The 17,990-nt window shown below is 39.9% G+C and overlaps 2 protein-coding genes across 3 annotated transcripts in view; one reads left to right on the forward strand and one right to left on the reverse strand.

Moving 5' to 3' along the window:
* Sh (Potassium voltage-gated channel protein Shaker) overlaps nt 1-17,990 on the forward strand; it is a 135,308-nt gene that overhangs the window by 37,156 nt on the left and 80,162 nt on the right. The window lies entirely within an intron of this gene.
* LOC108083510 (uncharacterized) lies at nt 6,931-11,426 on the reverse strand. Its single transcript, XM_017179320.3, has 15 exons — nt 11,249-11,426; nt 10,248-10,723; nt 10,052-10,182; nt 9,258-9,983; nt 9,056-9,202; nt 8,874-9,002; nt 8,640-8,814; nt 8,463-8,581; nt 8,288-8,396; nt 8,116-8,207; nt 7,840-8,057; nt 7,681-7,777; nt 7,478-7,620; nt 7,167-7,403; nt 6,931-7,099 (listed from the first exon to the last, which is right to left on the reverse strand). The coding sequence occupies exons 2-15, from the start codon at nt 10,700-10,702 to the stop codon at nt 7,016-7,018; spliced, it is 2,862 nt and encodes a 953-aa protein (XP_017034809.1). The 5' UTR covers nt 10,703-10,723; nt 11,249-11,426; the 3' UTR covers nt 6,931-7,015.

The following is a 17,990-nucleotide window of genomic DNA, read 5'->3' on the forward strand; positions in this document are numbered from 1 at the left end:
ATTTTAAATTATTGGTATTATTTATTATTATTTTCCTGCACATTTTTATTTAATTTAATTTGTATTACTAATCATTATAAATGTATATATATTTTTTTAATTTTCCAGCTCTGTTACATTTCTATTTAATGTTTAACGTTCATTGTTCGCTTCACTTAATTTTAATTAAATAATTTTTCTTTCGATTTCCGAAAGGATGGTCACCCTGTCATCGCGTTTTTCAGCTGTCATCGATTTCGGATTGCATGAGACACGTTAGTTAGTTACTTAACCCAGCCCAGGCCTGGTTATTCCATTTCGCGGCTCCATTAACCCATTAATTACCGCTGGTCGAAAACTTGGCCCGCACCTTTGTTGCCATAAATGAGTTATGGCCATGTTGCCAAATTTGTTACGAATTATGCAAGAAAATCTGTAAAAAAGGGCGCAAAATAAGAAAATAAAAATATTAAAATTAAATAATTAAAAGACTTAAATAAAGTAAATATTTAACCAATATAAAAACAAATATATATATATTTTTTTTAATTGTATAGCAAATTTTAGGCTTTAGTTTTCTTCTTCCTATGGGTTAATACCGCCTTTACTCTCTACCGGGTTTTTGTCGGCGTCTTTGCCTTCTGTCTAATTACTGGCTATTCGTTTTGGCCAAGTTACTTGGCCTTATCAGCTGGCTAATGTCTGGCCCAGGTGGGTCTGCTCGGAATCGGGCCCTGCTCGACTTACTGCCACACCCACCCACACGTAGGGAATATTGCGACCCATTTGTTAGTCGGTCTGGCAAATCATTTTTCATTTGCCTGTTGAAATTTGCAGCACTTTGTCTGCCACCTGGCCAGCGGCCACCCCTATTCTGCCCACTTTTCGGTAGGTGTCCTATTGAACTTTACTCAGGCGAAATTAATGAGCGCATGCGGGCATAACGCGCGCCGTGAGGTCCACTCATTACCCTTGGCGGCACAGTGGTTCTTGAAATTTAAGATCTAAAGAGAAAATTTCATTATATATATTTAATTTAAATTATTAATAGTTTTGTTTTTATTAAATGCCATAAACTCGGCTCTTGCTTGTCTTACTTTTGTTCTCTTTCGCGGACTCTCAATGTGCGAGAGCCATTTTGAGAGAGAAAATTTATTGATGTTGTTTCGGTTATGTTTCTCTCCGAATTTAATTGTTTTAAATCAAACTTTTTTAAATACAAAACTGCAAAAATAATGTATTGCCTCTCATAAATTACCTATTTTTGCCCACTGTGCGTGTTGCGGTGGGTCCGGTATCCTCCCGACGACGCCCACTGAAGTGCAGCTGAGCACGAAATATGTCGGGGGATTCGGATTCCTCAGGATTCCTAGCAGTGGCCACCCCCGTCGTGGATATATGTATGTATACCCCTGATACGGGGAACCGGGAAACGAGTGACAGGAACAGCGGGGAGGAGGCGCGGCGTGCGGTTTTATTGGCGACCATAAAACGCAAAGTGTCAAAGCGAAACGCTGCAAACTGTGGCAGCCAACGAGTTTGGGTAACATTTTGGCTAACATTTCAATTGGCACGGCCATAAAGAACGCTTCGAGGGGCACTCAAGATAGGCAGCGACGTTACCCTTTATGAAGGATATGGATTTTTGGCCGATTTTACTAGCCAATATCGCTGGCGGTTATCTTTGACTTTAATTTCGTAATGAAGGGAAGTCATGAGCAAAGAAGGTTTCTTTTTGAGTTTAAAATATGTACTATATACTTTTATATATATAATATTTTATATATTTATATTTAGTAGCAGCTAATTTCCTGGTATTTATATCATTTTTGTTGTGTGCGCACAGTTTAATGGCTTTTATTGCATACTTTCAGGCGGTCAAACTATTGTTTTGAAAGCCCGGATTGGCAAATTAAATTTTAATTGTAGAAAATAAATAATAAACATAATAAACAAATTGTTAACAATAATAGATATTGTTAAAATGTGACACAGTAAACAAATAATGAAAGTGAAAATAAATAAATAAATGGTATTTATAAATTCTCTATTAAGCTAGAGAATTAGGCATAATCGGGGTGTTATTTAAGGGGTTTTATGTTATTATATTAATCATAAAACCGCCCAAGCCTTTTCTCTATCCTCTTAATTGAATTTATCTATGACTAATATTTGATATTGACAAAAGAATGAACATCAATTTCGAGGGACACATTCGATTAAATGATATGCCAATTCCTGGTCCCATTAACCCAGATTTTGATACAACTTTCGGTTGCGGTAACCCCCTCCCTTTTGCTACCGTCTCTAGACCGTGTCTCATTTGACCATTTGACTTTGATTTGTGTTGCAGAGTGCCCCCTCGAAAAGAAAAACAAGGAAGGAGAGGAATTTTTGCACAAAGGAAGCCAAAAACGAAACAGAAGGCGCTGAAAGACAATTCGTGGCACTCAATTAACGCATTTAAAAGTACAATGCATACGGGGTGCCAGAGGTCGGCACTTGTCGGGGTTTATTTCGAGACGAGACCGAGAGAAGTCGGTGCCCATTTGCCCGATGGCCGGCATTGTGCATCCGCCCCATTGTCTCTGGCACGCGGCAAGAGCCATCAGGGGCATTGTCTAACCCACAATGGATCCTTTTTGCCTCTGCCTTGTTCCCATCCAGCTACATACAGCTTCTCCTGCTCCTTTCTCATCGTCTAAACAAACCTCCCAATCAACAAACGAGCTGCCAAACGGAAAATTGAAATGGGGGAACTCTGGCATGGACGGGATTAGAGAGGATTTACTATATATATATATATATATATATATATATATATACATATATCCCGGCATGGCAGTCATTGCAATCAATTGATTGCCAGGCGACCCATTTGGATCCGAATCCGAACAACCAGTTCTGCCTTTATTGATTTGGCAAATCTCTTTTTAAAGATTTTTGTAGGTTTTAATTTTTCCAAAAATCGTTTATATTTACAGATTAATATTTAAATTAAAGAATACAGATTTATTTACTTATTAAAAACTAACTCATAAGCTCTTCCAGAATTCACTCGTTAAGCTTATGACACCTCGAGTCTCCTATTTACGAGCGTTTAAGCCAAATTATTGCCTTCTCAAGTGATCCCTGGCGTTTGACGGGGTCATTCATTAAAGTTTCACTAGCCTTCGGCCTTGCCACCCCGTACTGCTGGGTGGCCGGATCACCACCTCCACTCATCACATCTGACGCTGACGCCCTCCGGGTTTATTACGAGAAATAATTTAACGCATCAACGATTGGCAGCTTCGACCATGATTATTGGCCCTTTTGCCTGGGACGTCGGCCCCTTGTAATTGCTATGACTGTCTCTATCGCACTTCTATTCCTCTCTCGCTCTCGCTCGCTCTCACTTACGCCTTTGTCCAGTCTTGGGCCAGGGTAAAGCCAATCTTCCAACACTGGCAAGGACCATTTAGTGTTGTAAATTCAGGCTATACTATTTGTATTTTCTTGGGTTGCATTTTTTAGTTTTATTTTTTTATTAGGCTTTATTTATGCTAATTTAAAAATTAAACAATTTGAATTTTGTCTAATATTTCTATAGCATGGGTCCACTCTAAAGGAGTTATGAGAGATTTTTTAATAAAATATGCTAGTTATTTAGTTAATTTTTAATGAATTTTTACTCTTTTGTATCCAATTGATTTAGTCATTTGTTGACCAGCACTGGCTACCGTTTTGCTCTGATAAGGAAAGCTTTGCTAAGCCATGAAATTGTATGGGTCTTTATGGCCCAGTGACCCGCTCACGTTGTTCATGTTAAAATTCCAAATTACATTTTGCATTTTGATTAAAACGTAAACAGTGACCTCCTCCGCTTATCCCCCCACCCATCCTCTTATCGACTTTTCCCCCGGTTGGATCCGAGCACTCATTCCATTTCCCCCAGGAGACACTGGATTCCTGATGCTCGTTTGCAATTTAATGAAGCAAACTGTTGCTAAACACAAGTGAAAAGGGGGGGCTTGAGGGCCGTGGGCCGGGGTGGTTGGGAAAGTGGATAGCGGCTTAAGGAAAACCTTTTATTTGTGATTCAAAGCTAAGTAAATGTTTTTTGAAAGGACGAACAAATAATAAGATGCCTTTAAATATATATTAATATCTATATAAATATTAAATTTAATTCAAAAAAAAAAAAAAAACAATAGTTAGCCCAGTTTTTCTGCCAGTGCATCTAGTGGATTGGAGTGGAGTGGAGCGGACATGGCACCGCTCGAGCATGAAAATTGTTTGTCCACGGACTCCAGCGGATTCCGGCGGAATAAGACGCCAGAGAGGAGCAATCTAGCGAGGAGCAGGAGGAGGTGGAGGCGGAGAACAGCTTAGCGTCCAACAGCTGTTCCAGGTCCCTCCGCCCCTCTACATCCTGCAGTCTCCGTCCCGCCTCTTGGCAATTTGACAAGAGCGCATTATCCTTACAAACGGCACCAGATGGGCCTGCCTCAACAAGGAAACAAGACAAAAAAAAAAAGAAAAATGAAAAATGATAGAGGAAAGTTGGCGCTGGAAATAAAACTGGGGATTAGCCCAGTCAAACGATTTCGCTGGCATTGAGCCAAAAAAAAAAAAAGAGAAAACACTCGAAATTATATAAACATATATATTTAAAACTGGATAAATCAAAACACTCGTGCTGAAAGGGCAAAGGTCGGTGTTAATTGATTGATGGTCAGTGCCAACAGATGGTCCGGCCTCCGGTAGTCTCGTCTTCTCTCCTTTGGCAAGGATTCAAATTGAGGATAAAGCTGGCCAAAGTGCTTTTTGATTTTCCCCCAATTAGAGCTGGTATTGTAGGTAGTAAAGGATTAACGAATTTTAATTGTTTAAATTTTAGAAATTTTAAATATTTCTACTGTGTTTTTATCTACTGAAAATACTATCTTCTCTCTAAGGAAATCCTTACTTAGGAAGCCCCAATGCCAGCTGCGTTTTGCCGCAATCCATGATGGGAGTGGATACCAGATCCTTTGAGTCCTCCATAAACCAAAAAAAAGAAAAAAACAAGAAAGAAAGCTAACTTTGGCCAGTCAAAGTTTGTATACCCTTGCAGATAACAAATAAAATATATCATAACTAAGCCAAAAATGTATTAATTTCGATTCGGAAAGCAGTTTTGTGTTAGTTTTTATTAATTTAAAAAAACTGCATACCCAATTTAAAATTTTACGAAATCAAAATTTTCGGCCTTTTTTTGCTAATTTTAATGATGTAACCCCTTATAAAATTTCGCAAAAATGGCTAAAAAATCGATTTCTTCCTGACATGTCTAGAAAGATTCGCATGTTAATGCTGATCAAGAATATATAGGGTTTATGGGGTCGAAAATGATTCCTTGACTTAGAAAAATATTATTTTGTATTATAAAATCTGATTTTTTATATTAAAAAGCTTCTTGATTTTTTTTTAAATTAAAAATATCATAACTCGGCCAAAAGAGCATTAATTTTAAATCGGAAAACTGTTCTGTGCAAGATTTTCTACAGTTAATAAATCTCCATACTTCATTTAAAAATTTTGAAAATTCAATTTGTTATCAAAATCAAAAATTTTAACAATGTAACATTCCCCTGTTGATGCTGATCAAGAATATATATACTTAATAGGGTCTCCTTCACTGCGTTGCAAACTTCTGACTGAAATTATAATACCCTGCAAGGGTATAAAAAGAGTTCCAAATCCAAAAGGAATTTCGAAAAGAAGCAGCTTCTAGCAACGAAAAATGCAGAATTGTCAAACATGCAACGCAATTGACGAGATTCTAGGGGACACCGGGGACTCCTTCTAAGCTGGAATGCACTGAGAAAAATTATAAGCCAAAAGAGCTGAATTTAAATCAGGCTTGTCACAAAAATGGATATTGATCAAATGGGTTTCTTCATTGATTTATTTTAAATTCGAATTAATATTTTCATAAATTAGTTGACTTCCTATGTTTTTTTTTTTTTTTTTTTTTTTTTTTTTAAAATCCCAGTTTGTTTTTCGCTGGCTGGTGCCAAGGGGGTCCTGCCAAACATCGAAACGCTCTACGTGCGGAACTTGGCTGGTTTCCCTTATTGACAGGCCGTCACTCTACCAGTCAGGCCTCCGCCTGACATGGCCTACATAGCCACATAGCCTGTCCCCCTGTCCTTCCTTCTATTCCTCCACGTCACCCATTCTCGTCCATTCCTCCTCTCTCACATTTTCCAAAGGTCTGATTAACTCGAGCCTCCACGCATGTGGCATCTTTAGTGCTCCCTCAGAGGTGGACTTGTTGCTGCCAGCTTTCGGACCAGGCCCGTTTTTAAGCAGGCATAATTAATGGAACCAGGTCCGGATAATGTCAACATTATTGCAGCTAATTGACAATGGAAGGGGGGGAAGAGTGCTATTGGATTTTAATGGAATTTACAGGGAATTTTACAAGGAGTGTCTGGGTCGGAATGGTTTGTTTGGATTTCTCAAATATATATATTATATATATATCCAAAATATCCTATCCTATTTTATATATTAAGTATTCAAAGATACATCTTTGCAATCTTATTAGTTTTCTTACCGATATTAAATTAGGTGGCAACTCGCAATAGATATTTCTCTCTCTCTTGTGGCAAACTGCTAGTGAGTTTCTTTCTTCCCCATAGAGAGTAAACATTTGCTCTTCCCCCTGTATACTCTATCCACAAATCCTGTATTTCTCTATTATTATTTACTTTGCTCCCGCTATTGACAAATTAGCAGTTCACACCAAAGCCTTAAGTGCTTTTCCTGCACACTTTCCCTCTCGTTGTACCTATCAATTAGCGAATTTCCAGACTTGTGAAGAGCACAATTCACACACAACAAAACCCATGATACCCCTAAACATATAGACCCAGAGGAATTAAGAAAAAGAAACACGATTGTTGAAAAAAAAAAACCATTTATTTATTGTGCCTTAGACTAGATATAGATTTGAGCTTAGACTTCTGCATTTGCTAGATCTTTTAGATCTATTTATTGAATACTCCTAACTATTATCGGAGATAAGACGCTGCTCATTGTAGCGTATGGGATATGTGAGGGCGTTGCCCTTGTCCCAGGAGTAGAGTTCCTAAAGAGAAATATCCGAATCTAATAAAAAAATATCTAGAAAGTCAAGGGAGAGAGGAAATACTAACCACTGTCAGGGGATTGTAACCCACGGTGGTGGTGTGGCTAAAGGGATTCGAGAAGGGCAGATTCGTGTTGAGCAGCTTGCCCTTGTACAAGTCCACCACGTAACGGATTTGGGTATTCTTATCCGTTCCCGAATCGATGGCATACAGGTTGCCGCACACAATGAACATCTCGCCGAACTGCCGGTGGTCCAGGGTGATGTTGAAGTTGTACTGCATCTTCAGGGTGTCCGCATCCAGCTGGAGAGAGAGAGAGTGAAAAGTGATATCCCTGAGTATCCTTGGTATTCCAGGTTTTATCATCATTGACTCACCTTGGCCACCAGCGTGTTGTTCGAGCTATAAGTGCTATAGATCACCCACAGTCCCACCTCGTCCACATTGAAGTCCATGTAGTTGTAGTCCGTCGTGTACAGCCTATTGGCGGCTGCCACTCCGGCATATGGCAATTGTGTGGCTGCAAATATATGTGGGATTATAGGATCATAGGATCTAACCATCCATTGGACCTACTTACTGATCTTCTTGAGACTGGTCAAGTCCAGCTTGACCACCAGGTCCGAGCCCCTTTGGTGGTAGTAGAACGAGCCATTGAACACCACATGAGCATTGCCCTGGGAGAAGGTAGAGGGGGTAAAGAAAGGACTCTCAGAGAGTAAAAATACTCGAAACTTACATGGAAACCCTCTGAAATTTCGTACTTCCTCCTGGGCACACTGTTCATCCGGTACTGAATGCGTGTGGTGAACTCAAACAAATTGTAGGGATCATTCTCATTGGTCACAAAAGTCTTCTCCCGATCACTTTCCGGGGCAGGATCCCTAAGCCAGGAGCCAAATTTCTCATTGACCACCTTGTGGAAAACAGGTTTTCCCACCGCATATAGATAGCAGGCTGGAATATTACGAATATAAAATCAAGAGACGTATTTTTTTAGGATTACTGTACTCACTTTTGGGTCGCTTGGGCAGTCCCGGATAGCTAAGGTTGCCTGTGGCCTGTATCTCAAAGTTGTTTAGGATGGAGTCCTTGCACTGGTAGAGACTGGGTAAAGAAAGAATTATTATAATATATATTATTATCTATAATATATATTATAGATTGTAGAATATATAGATATATACCTAGGATCAGGACACTGATCGCAAACGGGACATTCACTCTCCGGCGGTCTCTGGCCATACACCTTGATGCTATTGCCCACATAGGGGGTTTCGCTATTGGGATCTTGAGCTGAAATTCGGGGAAAGAGAGTTTCAGTATATTTAGAAGAAATATTATATAGATATATGGACTTACGTGCTATCTCAAAGTTGACCATGGTGGCATTTAGCTCATTCCTGGCCACACAATGATAGTAGCCAAAGTCATCCTTTCGTAGGTTGCTAATGGTCAGGCGCATGGATGTCTTGAAGCTCCTGAAAATGTAAAATATATAAATATATAGATTGGTATATGGGTATTATCTTTACTCACCCCTCTGGGTACGATTCAATGCCATACTTCTCGCTGGGATCAAGTATCTTGCCATCGTAGGCACGCTCCCAGTAGCGTATGGCCTCCGGAAAGGCCTCCACCAGGCACTCCAAGGTGGCACTGCTCTGGTACTCGGCATAAATCATCTGGCGATACACCGATATCATGGGAGCAACTGTATATATAACAGATATTAAACTATATATAGCATTAGATCGGAGTAAGAATACCCACAGTGTACCTCCACAATAAAGGTGGCATTGGCCACAGGTGCAATGCCATTGTTGGCATAACAGGTGTAGGCCGCCATCTGGTGTCGGGTGATGTTGGTGAACTTTAGGAACTGGCCATTGATGGAGGCCACTACAAAGAAGGATGTGGATAGTATTATGATATTAAGGGAGGAGCATACTCACTCTCCATGCCATTCACATTAATGGTGCGTCCATCCTCGCGTCGCCACTCCACCTGCGGAGCAGGATTCCCCGTTGCCGAGCAGCTCAGGTTCAGGGAGCGTCCCTCCTCCACAATCACAATGCGATTGAATTCCGGCGAGTGAAGATCTATGGATTACAGAGTTAACCTAGAGAGGATCTCCTTATGGTCCCACCCACTCACCTGTTATGGAGGGCGGTATGAGCAGATCATTGGAGGAGCTGCCGTTGGGGAATTGCATCTTCCAGGCATTGATGCCGGGCACTCCGGGTGTGCCATTGGTGCCCGGCTTGCCGGGACGACCACGTGGTCCTGCGATGCCCTTCAAGCCTCGCTCTCCTGGCGGTCCCTGAGCGCCCTTCGGCCCAGTTATGGACATGCCATCCTTGCCATCCTTGCCATGCAGACCATCCTTGCCGTCTCGACCCGATAGCCCATTCTTGCCATCGGCCCCCGCTCGTCCCGGCACCCCATCCAGGCCCGGCTCACCCGGCACACCGTCCCGTCCATCCAAGCCGGCTCTGCCGGTGGCCCCAGCATCACCCTTGGGTCCACGTGGTCCCGCTTGACCCGCATGTCCTACACCATCGACGCCGGGTGCTCCGGGTAAACCAACATCGCCCCTGTTGCCCTTGGGCCCGGGAATACCGGGTAGCCCGGGATTGCCCTGGGGTCCCTTGGGGCCCACCTCGCCGGTGGGACCCTGTGGCGCCGGCGGGCAATAGTCTTGGGTGCCCTTGCAAAAGCCCGTGATGATCTTCTCCGGGACGCGGCAGTAGGTGTTCAGGTAGATCCATTCATCGCCGCCGGGCGCAGCTCCCTTCTGGCCCGTTCGCTTGCGGATTTCGGTGTCCTGCTCCTCGAGCACCTTGCGGTGGTTGGGGTTGAAGAACTCGATCACTGGATCCGCTGAAGGGATACGGGAAATGTATGGTTAGAAGGATACCCAAAAGGATTCCCTTCCCTTGACCACTTGCCGTGCATGGAGGAGGGCGACGAGGAGGCTATGTCCCGGCGCATCCGCTTTCCGGTGGGTCGCGGCGTGTGACTGATCAGGTTGTCCGTAAACTTGCGCTCGTTCTTGAGGGGATTCTGACGAGGAATGGCACTGCTTGCGGTGGATACAATCTGTTAAATTAATTCAGTTAAGGGAGAGTTCCTCCAGACACCCACCTGGCCTCCGGTTCCTGCTCGCTCTCCAGTATCCGGCTGACCACTGTCCTCAGCACGTCCTCCGATCGCAACAGCTCCGCTTGGAACTGCGCTCGGAAGGCTCTGACGGAGGCGGGACCGCCCACCGGCGATGCGGAGCCTTCATCCTGGGCCTGTGTATAGCACACGATGGCCAGGCTGGCCAGGATCAGGGTGAGAGCACCCAGGTAGATGTAGATCAGCATCAGCGAGGACTGTCTTCCGGGGCACTTGCACGCCTGGCAGATGCTGGTTGTGGCTAGAGTATCCCCGTCCACCAGCTGATCGCTGGAGGCACTGGACTCCAGGGGCGGACCCGGGGGTGGACCCTCGGCAGGATCATCCTGCGGATCATCTTGCTGTTGGCCATCGGCAGGCCGTCGCTTTCGCTTCTTCTTGCCGCCATTGTGCAGGCTCTGGTTGATGGCCAGAAACATTTTACCGGAAAAGGTGGCGAGCTAGGGGAAGGTGGAAAATATATGAAAAACAATAAATAATAATTTTTAATAAATAAAATAAGTATAAATATTTTTTTAAAATAAATAATAAATTATTAAATGTTGGTTTTTTTATTTTAAAAAATTCCTTTTCTGCTGGGAAAATGTAGAAAATGATTTCAAGGATTTTAACTTCTTTGAAACTCTTTATAATATTATTTATATTTAATATATTTTAATAATCTTATTTAATTCCATGCTTGATCTGCTTGTTTTTATTTTTAATAATAGATTTCAAAGGCCTTTAATTACGATTTCAGCTTTATGTTTTGATTTATGGCCACCGACTGCAGCTCGGAAATGAAATCGAAAATCGAATCAAAGGCCATATTTATAGATCGTAACGATGCCGGGTGGCTAAATTTAAGTCAAAAAGAGTAAATTCTGTTTATTAATTAATATAAAATAAATTTTTAAAATTTAAAATAAATGTAACTTAAAATTAATCAAGCTAAATCTAGTGTTTAAACCTTTTCTTATACCCACTTGTATACATAAGAGCAGTGACAACTTTTCACACTTTTCCCCTGGAGACACAGACGGAGGCGGAGACGGAAGCGGAGGTGGAGGCGGAGAAAGAGACGCAGACGGAGACGAAGACTGAGACAAAGAGAGATAGTGAGAGTGGAAGTGAGAGAGAGAGAGTGACCGAACGCGTTGGCGTCTAATGCTCGACTGAGCGAGTTTTCCGCCGCAACGGTTCGTTTTCCACACTTTCGCCGGCAACTTTCCACGCATCCGTTTCACACTCTCTCCGCCGCACTCTCTACTCTCTCTCTCACTCTCTCTAGCCGCTGCTCTCAACTTCCTACCATAGCTACTATATAGATTTACGCACATCGTAAATAAATCGGAAAAACTTAAAATTCGTTTGATTTCTGCTAAATTAAGAAACCATTCGAAATAAATGTAGTTTTTTTTTTTGGGAAATTCAGGGGAAATCAGAAGTTCGAAAAATATATATCTTGCCTATATCAAATATTTATATATAGGGGGGAAATCATTAATTTTTGTTTAGCTGCGAGAGAGCTGTCCGCTCTTTAATTTGACGCCTGCGCCCTGCTGGAAATTCGGGTTTTCCTTCCGTTTTTATTATTTACTTTTAGTTTTTTGTTGATATTCTTTCTGTTTTTTTAATCTTTCTCGGCTTGATTTTTGCTTCGCGGAGAGAGGAATACTTGGCGATTTCCTCAACAAGTACAAAGTTTAATGGTCCAAACTTTGGCCAAAAAGTTTTCATATTCGTTATCAAGTAGTGTTTCCTCTCAGGTTTTTCCCTCGCTTACAGCAGGGACAATGCATTGAAAGATTTAGGAAAATTGGGAAAGGAAAGCTGGGTTCTTTTAAGGTAGTAATTTGATCTAAAGTTAACTATAGCTAATGGTATATGATTATAAATAGTGAAAGCTTTCTATTACTTTCTTTCAATTCTGCTTTCTCTTTTCTATTTTCTATTTTATTTTATTTTTTATTTCTAATATTCTACTTCTGGTCGCCACTTTGGAATATGCGTTTTAAGTCTACCAATATTTGCTGCGATTTATTTTCACTCTCTTTGCAATGCGATTTTCTAGGTTTACTTACTAATTAGCACAATTAGCTCGATTCGATAGCTGCAGCCGCAGAGCGATTTAAAATTGATACCGTTTGCTCAAATAATTGTATGTTATTATGTGCACGGGCACGCCCCTCACCCCACTTGGCATTATTCCGCCCCTATTAAGCTTTCGCTTAATTTGCATTCCTGTTTGGGAGGCGGCGACTGAGCTGGAATTCAATTTGCATTGGCCAAACTGCATTCGATGGGGCCAGACCCAAAGGCCAATGAGCCATAACGAGCTCGTTAACTGGGTTGTTGCATCCGCCAGAAGAACTGCATAGGAGGCGGACTAGGTCCTGGACTTGGACTTGGGCAAGGACAAGGATCCGCAGATGAAGCTAGGATCCGGGTCCGGGTCTTGACCAGCAGCTGGGAGTATATTTCGCTGTCAAAGGCCAATGTCGGTAGTTTTGGCAGCACTAAGTTTCACTGAGCAAAATAAGAAACATTTTAAATCATATGTATTTAAATCGCTTATGATAATGTATATTGTTTAAAATATATATACAATGTTTTTATATAGGTTTTCAAGGTTTTTGTTTTCACTTTTGGAATAATTACACCCGTGTTTTAGCTTGTTTTATATAAATTTTTTGTAATTTTTTAAAAATTCATTTTAAAGACATTTTTCATGTATAAGGACCAAGACCTTGTTCTCGTTATCGTTTTCAGTCTCTCGGCTGAGAGCCAAGCTGTTTGGCGGTTTGGCACAGCCAAGTATCCGGGCGGGCCAATACTTGTAAGCGGCTTACTGCCAAACATCAGCAACAAGCCGCAGAGGAACAGCGCGCACACAGCCACAACAGCAACAACAGCAACAAGATGGCCAAGAATGAGGAGCAACAAGCCAAACGGCACCGGGTATGGGGTCTGAGGCAACAGCAAAGCCGCAGACCAAGTCAGCAAACAACAGCAGCGAAGCCAATAAATCAAAATGTCAAGATGATGGCCTTTGAAGTGCTTTCAAGCTGACTGAACGCTGAAGGTGAAGCCGAAGCTAAAGCTAAAGATGAGGTGAGAGCTCAACTGAAATGAAAGATGAGAGGGAAGGGGACTCGGCAGCCATCCATCCATCCATCCATCCATCTATCCATTCTGGCAACAGCCAACAGACGTCGCTTAATTTCGCCTGAGCTGGATCTCTCTCTCTCTCTCTCGGGGGAAATGACAAATTAAATGACAAGAACTGTCAGCTCAGGATGCCGACATTTAGTTAGCCTCAAGCTTAACACAAGCTCCCCATACACTTCCCCTTCGATTTGAGGTGTAGCTAACCATATTGATTGTGGTTAATGTTCACAGGCCTAGTACTACGCGGCGTATGAGTGATAAATGCATGGGAGGGTAACGAGAATAAGTACAAAGAATAACTAGGAAGGTATTTAAATAAAATAGTTCATTAAATAATATGTATATTATTAAGACTTAAATAAAAAAACTCAAGTAAAATCTGTAACTTGTACAACATTGCGTATGAGTAATAAATGCATTGGTGGGTAACGAGAATAAGTACAAAGATTATAAAACAAAATTAATTACATATTAATAAAAATAACAATTAAAGGAAAACGAAACTGAGGAGATATTTAGACAAAGTAACTCATTTATTAATGTACTACACGGCGTATGAGTGATAATTGCATTGAAGAAAACAGAATGGCAGAGTGGCAGATATAAGAAAAAATAGCTCATTAAATAATATTTATATTTTTATTACTTAAATAAAATAACTCAAGTGATATCTTTAACATGTACAACATGGCGTATGAGTGATACATGCAATAAAGGCAAAGAAAGGCGGGTGCAAGTTAAAAAAAATTAATTTAATATTTAAGATATTTATTACTAATTATACCCTTGCAGGGTATTATAATTTCAGTCAGAAGTTTGCAACGCAGTGAAGGAGACGTTTCCGACCCTATAAAGTATATATATTATTGATCAGCATCACCAGCCGAGTCGATCTAGCCATGTCCGTCTGTCCGTCCGTCTGTCCGTCTGTCCGTCCGTCTGTCCGTCTGTCCGTTTCTACGCAAACTAGTCCCTCAGTTTTAAAGCTATCTGAATGAAACTTTACATATAGTCTTCTATATACTCTCACTGCTATATATGTCGGAACGGGCCGGATCGGACGACTATATCATATAGCTGTCATACAAATGTTCGATAAATTTTTAGAAAAAAAATTATAACTTGGATGTTTTTTAACATTTTTGCACAATTTTTAAGACATGGCCATTATATATTACTTTTGAATTTTGGTAAAAATTTTATGAAAATCGGACCACTATATCTTATAGCTGCCATAGGAACGATAGGGAAGGTAATAGAAAAAATTATAACTTCGTTCTTTTTCAACGTATTTTCATCTACTTTGAGACATGAGCTTCTGGTATTATTTCAAAATTTTGGTATAAATTTAATGAAAATCGGACGACTATATCTTATAGCTGCCATAGGAACGATAGGGAAAGTGATAGAAAAAATTATAACTTCGTTGTTTTTCAACGTATTTTCATCTACTTTGAGACATGAGCTTTTAGTATTATTTCAGAATTTTGGTAACAATATTATGAAAATCGGAGAACTATATAATATAGCTGCCATATAAGTGATCCGTAGATGTAGAGAAAATGTAAAGCTGGGAATGTATAACTGTAACTGTCAAACTGTAAACATATTAAGTATAGGTAAAATGTTATGAAACTCCGTTTAGTGTCTGTTTTCGGCATTATAATTTATAATATAAATATGAAAACCAATCTGCAAGGGTATACAAACTTCGGCGTGCCGAAGTTAGCTTCCTTTCTTGTTACTGTATAATTTTAAAATATATCCATGACCTTACAATTGCTATCGCACAACGTTGCGTATGAGTAATAATTTTAGGTAAACTGCAAAAACCAAAGAGTGAGAGCGGCAATTTCAATGTCTCTTAATAAATATTTAGTACCTTTCGAAAAGCACTCAACTACATAGTTGGCATATAGGCTAGTTTTCAACCTCTTTGGGGTTTTTTTTTTGTATCACCTGAAAGTGCATTGTGAGTTGGCTTTTTATGGCCCAAGTTGGCAATAAAAACCTGGGCACTACATCAACGAGAAGCCGAAAAACAAACAGGAAATAAAGAACAATATGGCTGGGTTCTACAGCCTTGAAAAATGGGAAGGGGAACTTTTCCATTTTGTAAATTTAAATACTTTTTTTGCACTTTCTTATTAGTATTTATAGAAAAGTCTTACTCAACTAAACGTTAAGCTATGTATGTTTTAATAATTTCAGTCTTTAAATTCTAAATTCTAAAATTACTTTAACAAATTCTTAGGCTTTAAAATGTATTTTATAATTTGATAAATGATAATTTAAAATAATATAAATTACAAATATATTTTAAAGCTTGATAATTTAACCAGCATTTAATTTTTAAAAGTTGCTTAATTAGTTTCCCAATTGACGCCCTTGGCGGCCAACGTAACTGGGCGTGGCAATAGGCGTTGAAATTGCAGACAGCTTTTCCAAGGAGGGCCTCATTTTCTTTTGCCTCTTTCGCTTCGGTCTGCATTTTCCTTTGCATATTTATGAGGGCGGCATGAGGCGAAATGAAGTGAAGTCGTGAAAAGTGGAAAAGCGAACAGGAAGCATTGAATGCCATCGAGTGGAGGTGCTTATCTCTGTTAAGAAAAATGAAAAATAAAGGCAACAGGAAAATGTTTGTAAATTCGAAACTGGAGAAAAATATTTAATTAATTTTAGTCTCTTTTTAAATGAAGTAATCGATATAGCAAATGTTTGTTAAATATATTTAAATAGCTTTTTCAAAAGTCAAACTTTTTCAGAAAGTGAGAATAAATTATCTGATTGTCCCGAAACTGTCTTTAAATAAGTTGTTATTTATAAATGAGGCCATAAATATACTTAAATATTACTTAACTCTTAAAGTGAAATGAACATAACAAGAACATAAATATTAAAATACAATTAAAAAGCCGAAAACATGTGTTAGGCATACAGTAATTGTTGTGACTATTTTGTGTAATTTTTACTTTGTTGCCCACAGTTTTTACAGTTCTTAAATATATTTTATTTATTTTTAACTTTCTTGAACTTTGAAAATGCCTGAGTGCATAGAAAGTTTTCCTATTTTTTTTAAGACTTGAAAATCCTTATGCAGCTTCTTATTCTAGTCCTTGCAATATTTACAGCTAAGGACTTTGAGACACATTTTAATTTATAAAGTCCTTCGACTTTCTGTTTCCCTTCATCCTACTTCCTTATTTATTTCAATTGTATTCCCTTTGTCTTTGCTGTTTCGATTGCCTCGGAAAAAAAGGATGGAAATTCCTAGGAATGGAGATGAGCAGAGTATGGGGGTGGCTGGGGGGTTGACAAAATGCCGCAGATGCCGAATCCCGAATGCCGACTAACGTTGAACACCGAACCGTGAGCACGTGTTCGAGTCGAGCTCCCGCTGAGCAACAAATGCCGACGAGCCGACGAGCCGACGAGCCGACAGCCTTTCGCAGCCGAAGCCGAAGCCTCAGTCGCTGTCGACGCCTCAGCTGCAGTTGCCGTCGCTGCCGATGCCAGCGTCAACGTCGCCTGTTGAAATTTTCGAAAAAATTCAGCAGCAGCGTCATTGGAAATTCGAAAAAGCTCGAAAGAAGCTCTTGGGAAAAGGCTTTTCCTGCTGAAAAGCTACCCTCAAACTTGTTGCTAAATTAAGTTTTTTATAAGTTTTTTTTTTTTTTTTTGCCACTTAGCTGGGTTCTAATCCCCTTAAACCGTTAGCCATAAACCATAACCGATTCAAGTTGAAATAATTTTGAAGATTTGGAAAAGCTAAGCCAAAAACAGTGGCGGGAAAAGAAAGATATATTCTATAAGTAACTGGAAAGCTTATTCATTTCAACCTCACGGAAAGAAAGAGAGTTTTATATATAATATTTTTTAAAGATATAAATTGGCTTTAATGGCAACCAAAGCCAGCGACAGATGGCGCCTGGGTGTTAGTCTTCATACTCTTTTTTTTTTTTTCTGGTGACCCAGCCTTTGACCTTTGACGTCATCGAAGCAAAGCTTTACCTCGATCTACGAATAATGAGTGTGGTGGTGTTTTGGGTAGAAGCTTGAACTTAGCGCTTTCTCTTTCGACGTCACAATAGTAATTATTGCAAACGGGGTCACCAGTTTGATTTAGCATTTGGCTCTTCAAACTATATCATTTTTTTTCAATTATTTTCCAATTAACAAATAAAAATTGTCATATTTCAAGAATTAAATTTTAAATTAAAAAAAAATATATATAAAAAACAGTGTTCATATATTTTCTTTAGAATTATAGTATTAAAAACAATATATTATATAATTATTTAATTGAATTTTTTCCCTTTTTTTCTCATTGCAGGTGAGTAAATCTGTCAAATAGCCGACTGTAAAAAGCCAGTAGTTGTGTCAAGCAAAGGTTTGGCATCCTAATAACAAATTCCCTTAAGTATGATATTATTATTTTTTAAATAAATCCCCAACCAACCCAGATATTTATAAGCATTATTCCCGCTTCACTAGGCTTCCCATATCAATCATTATGTTCATCAATCGGCAGTTGATTAAACACTTGCAAAATCATTA

Source organism: Drosophila kikkawai, chromosome X, assembly GCF_030179895.1.
Source record: "Drosophila kikkawai strain 14028-0561.14 chromosome X, DkikHiC1v2, whole genome shotgun sequence".
Lineage (NCBI taxonomy): Eukaryota > Metazoa > Arthropoda > Insecta > Diptera > Drosophilidae > Drosophila > Drosophila kikkawai.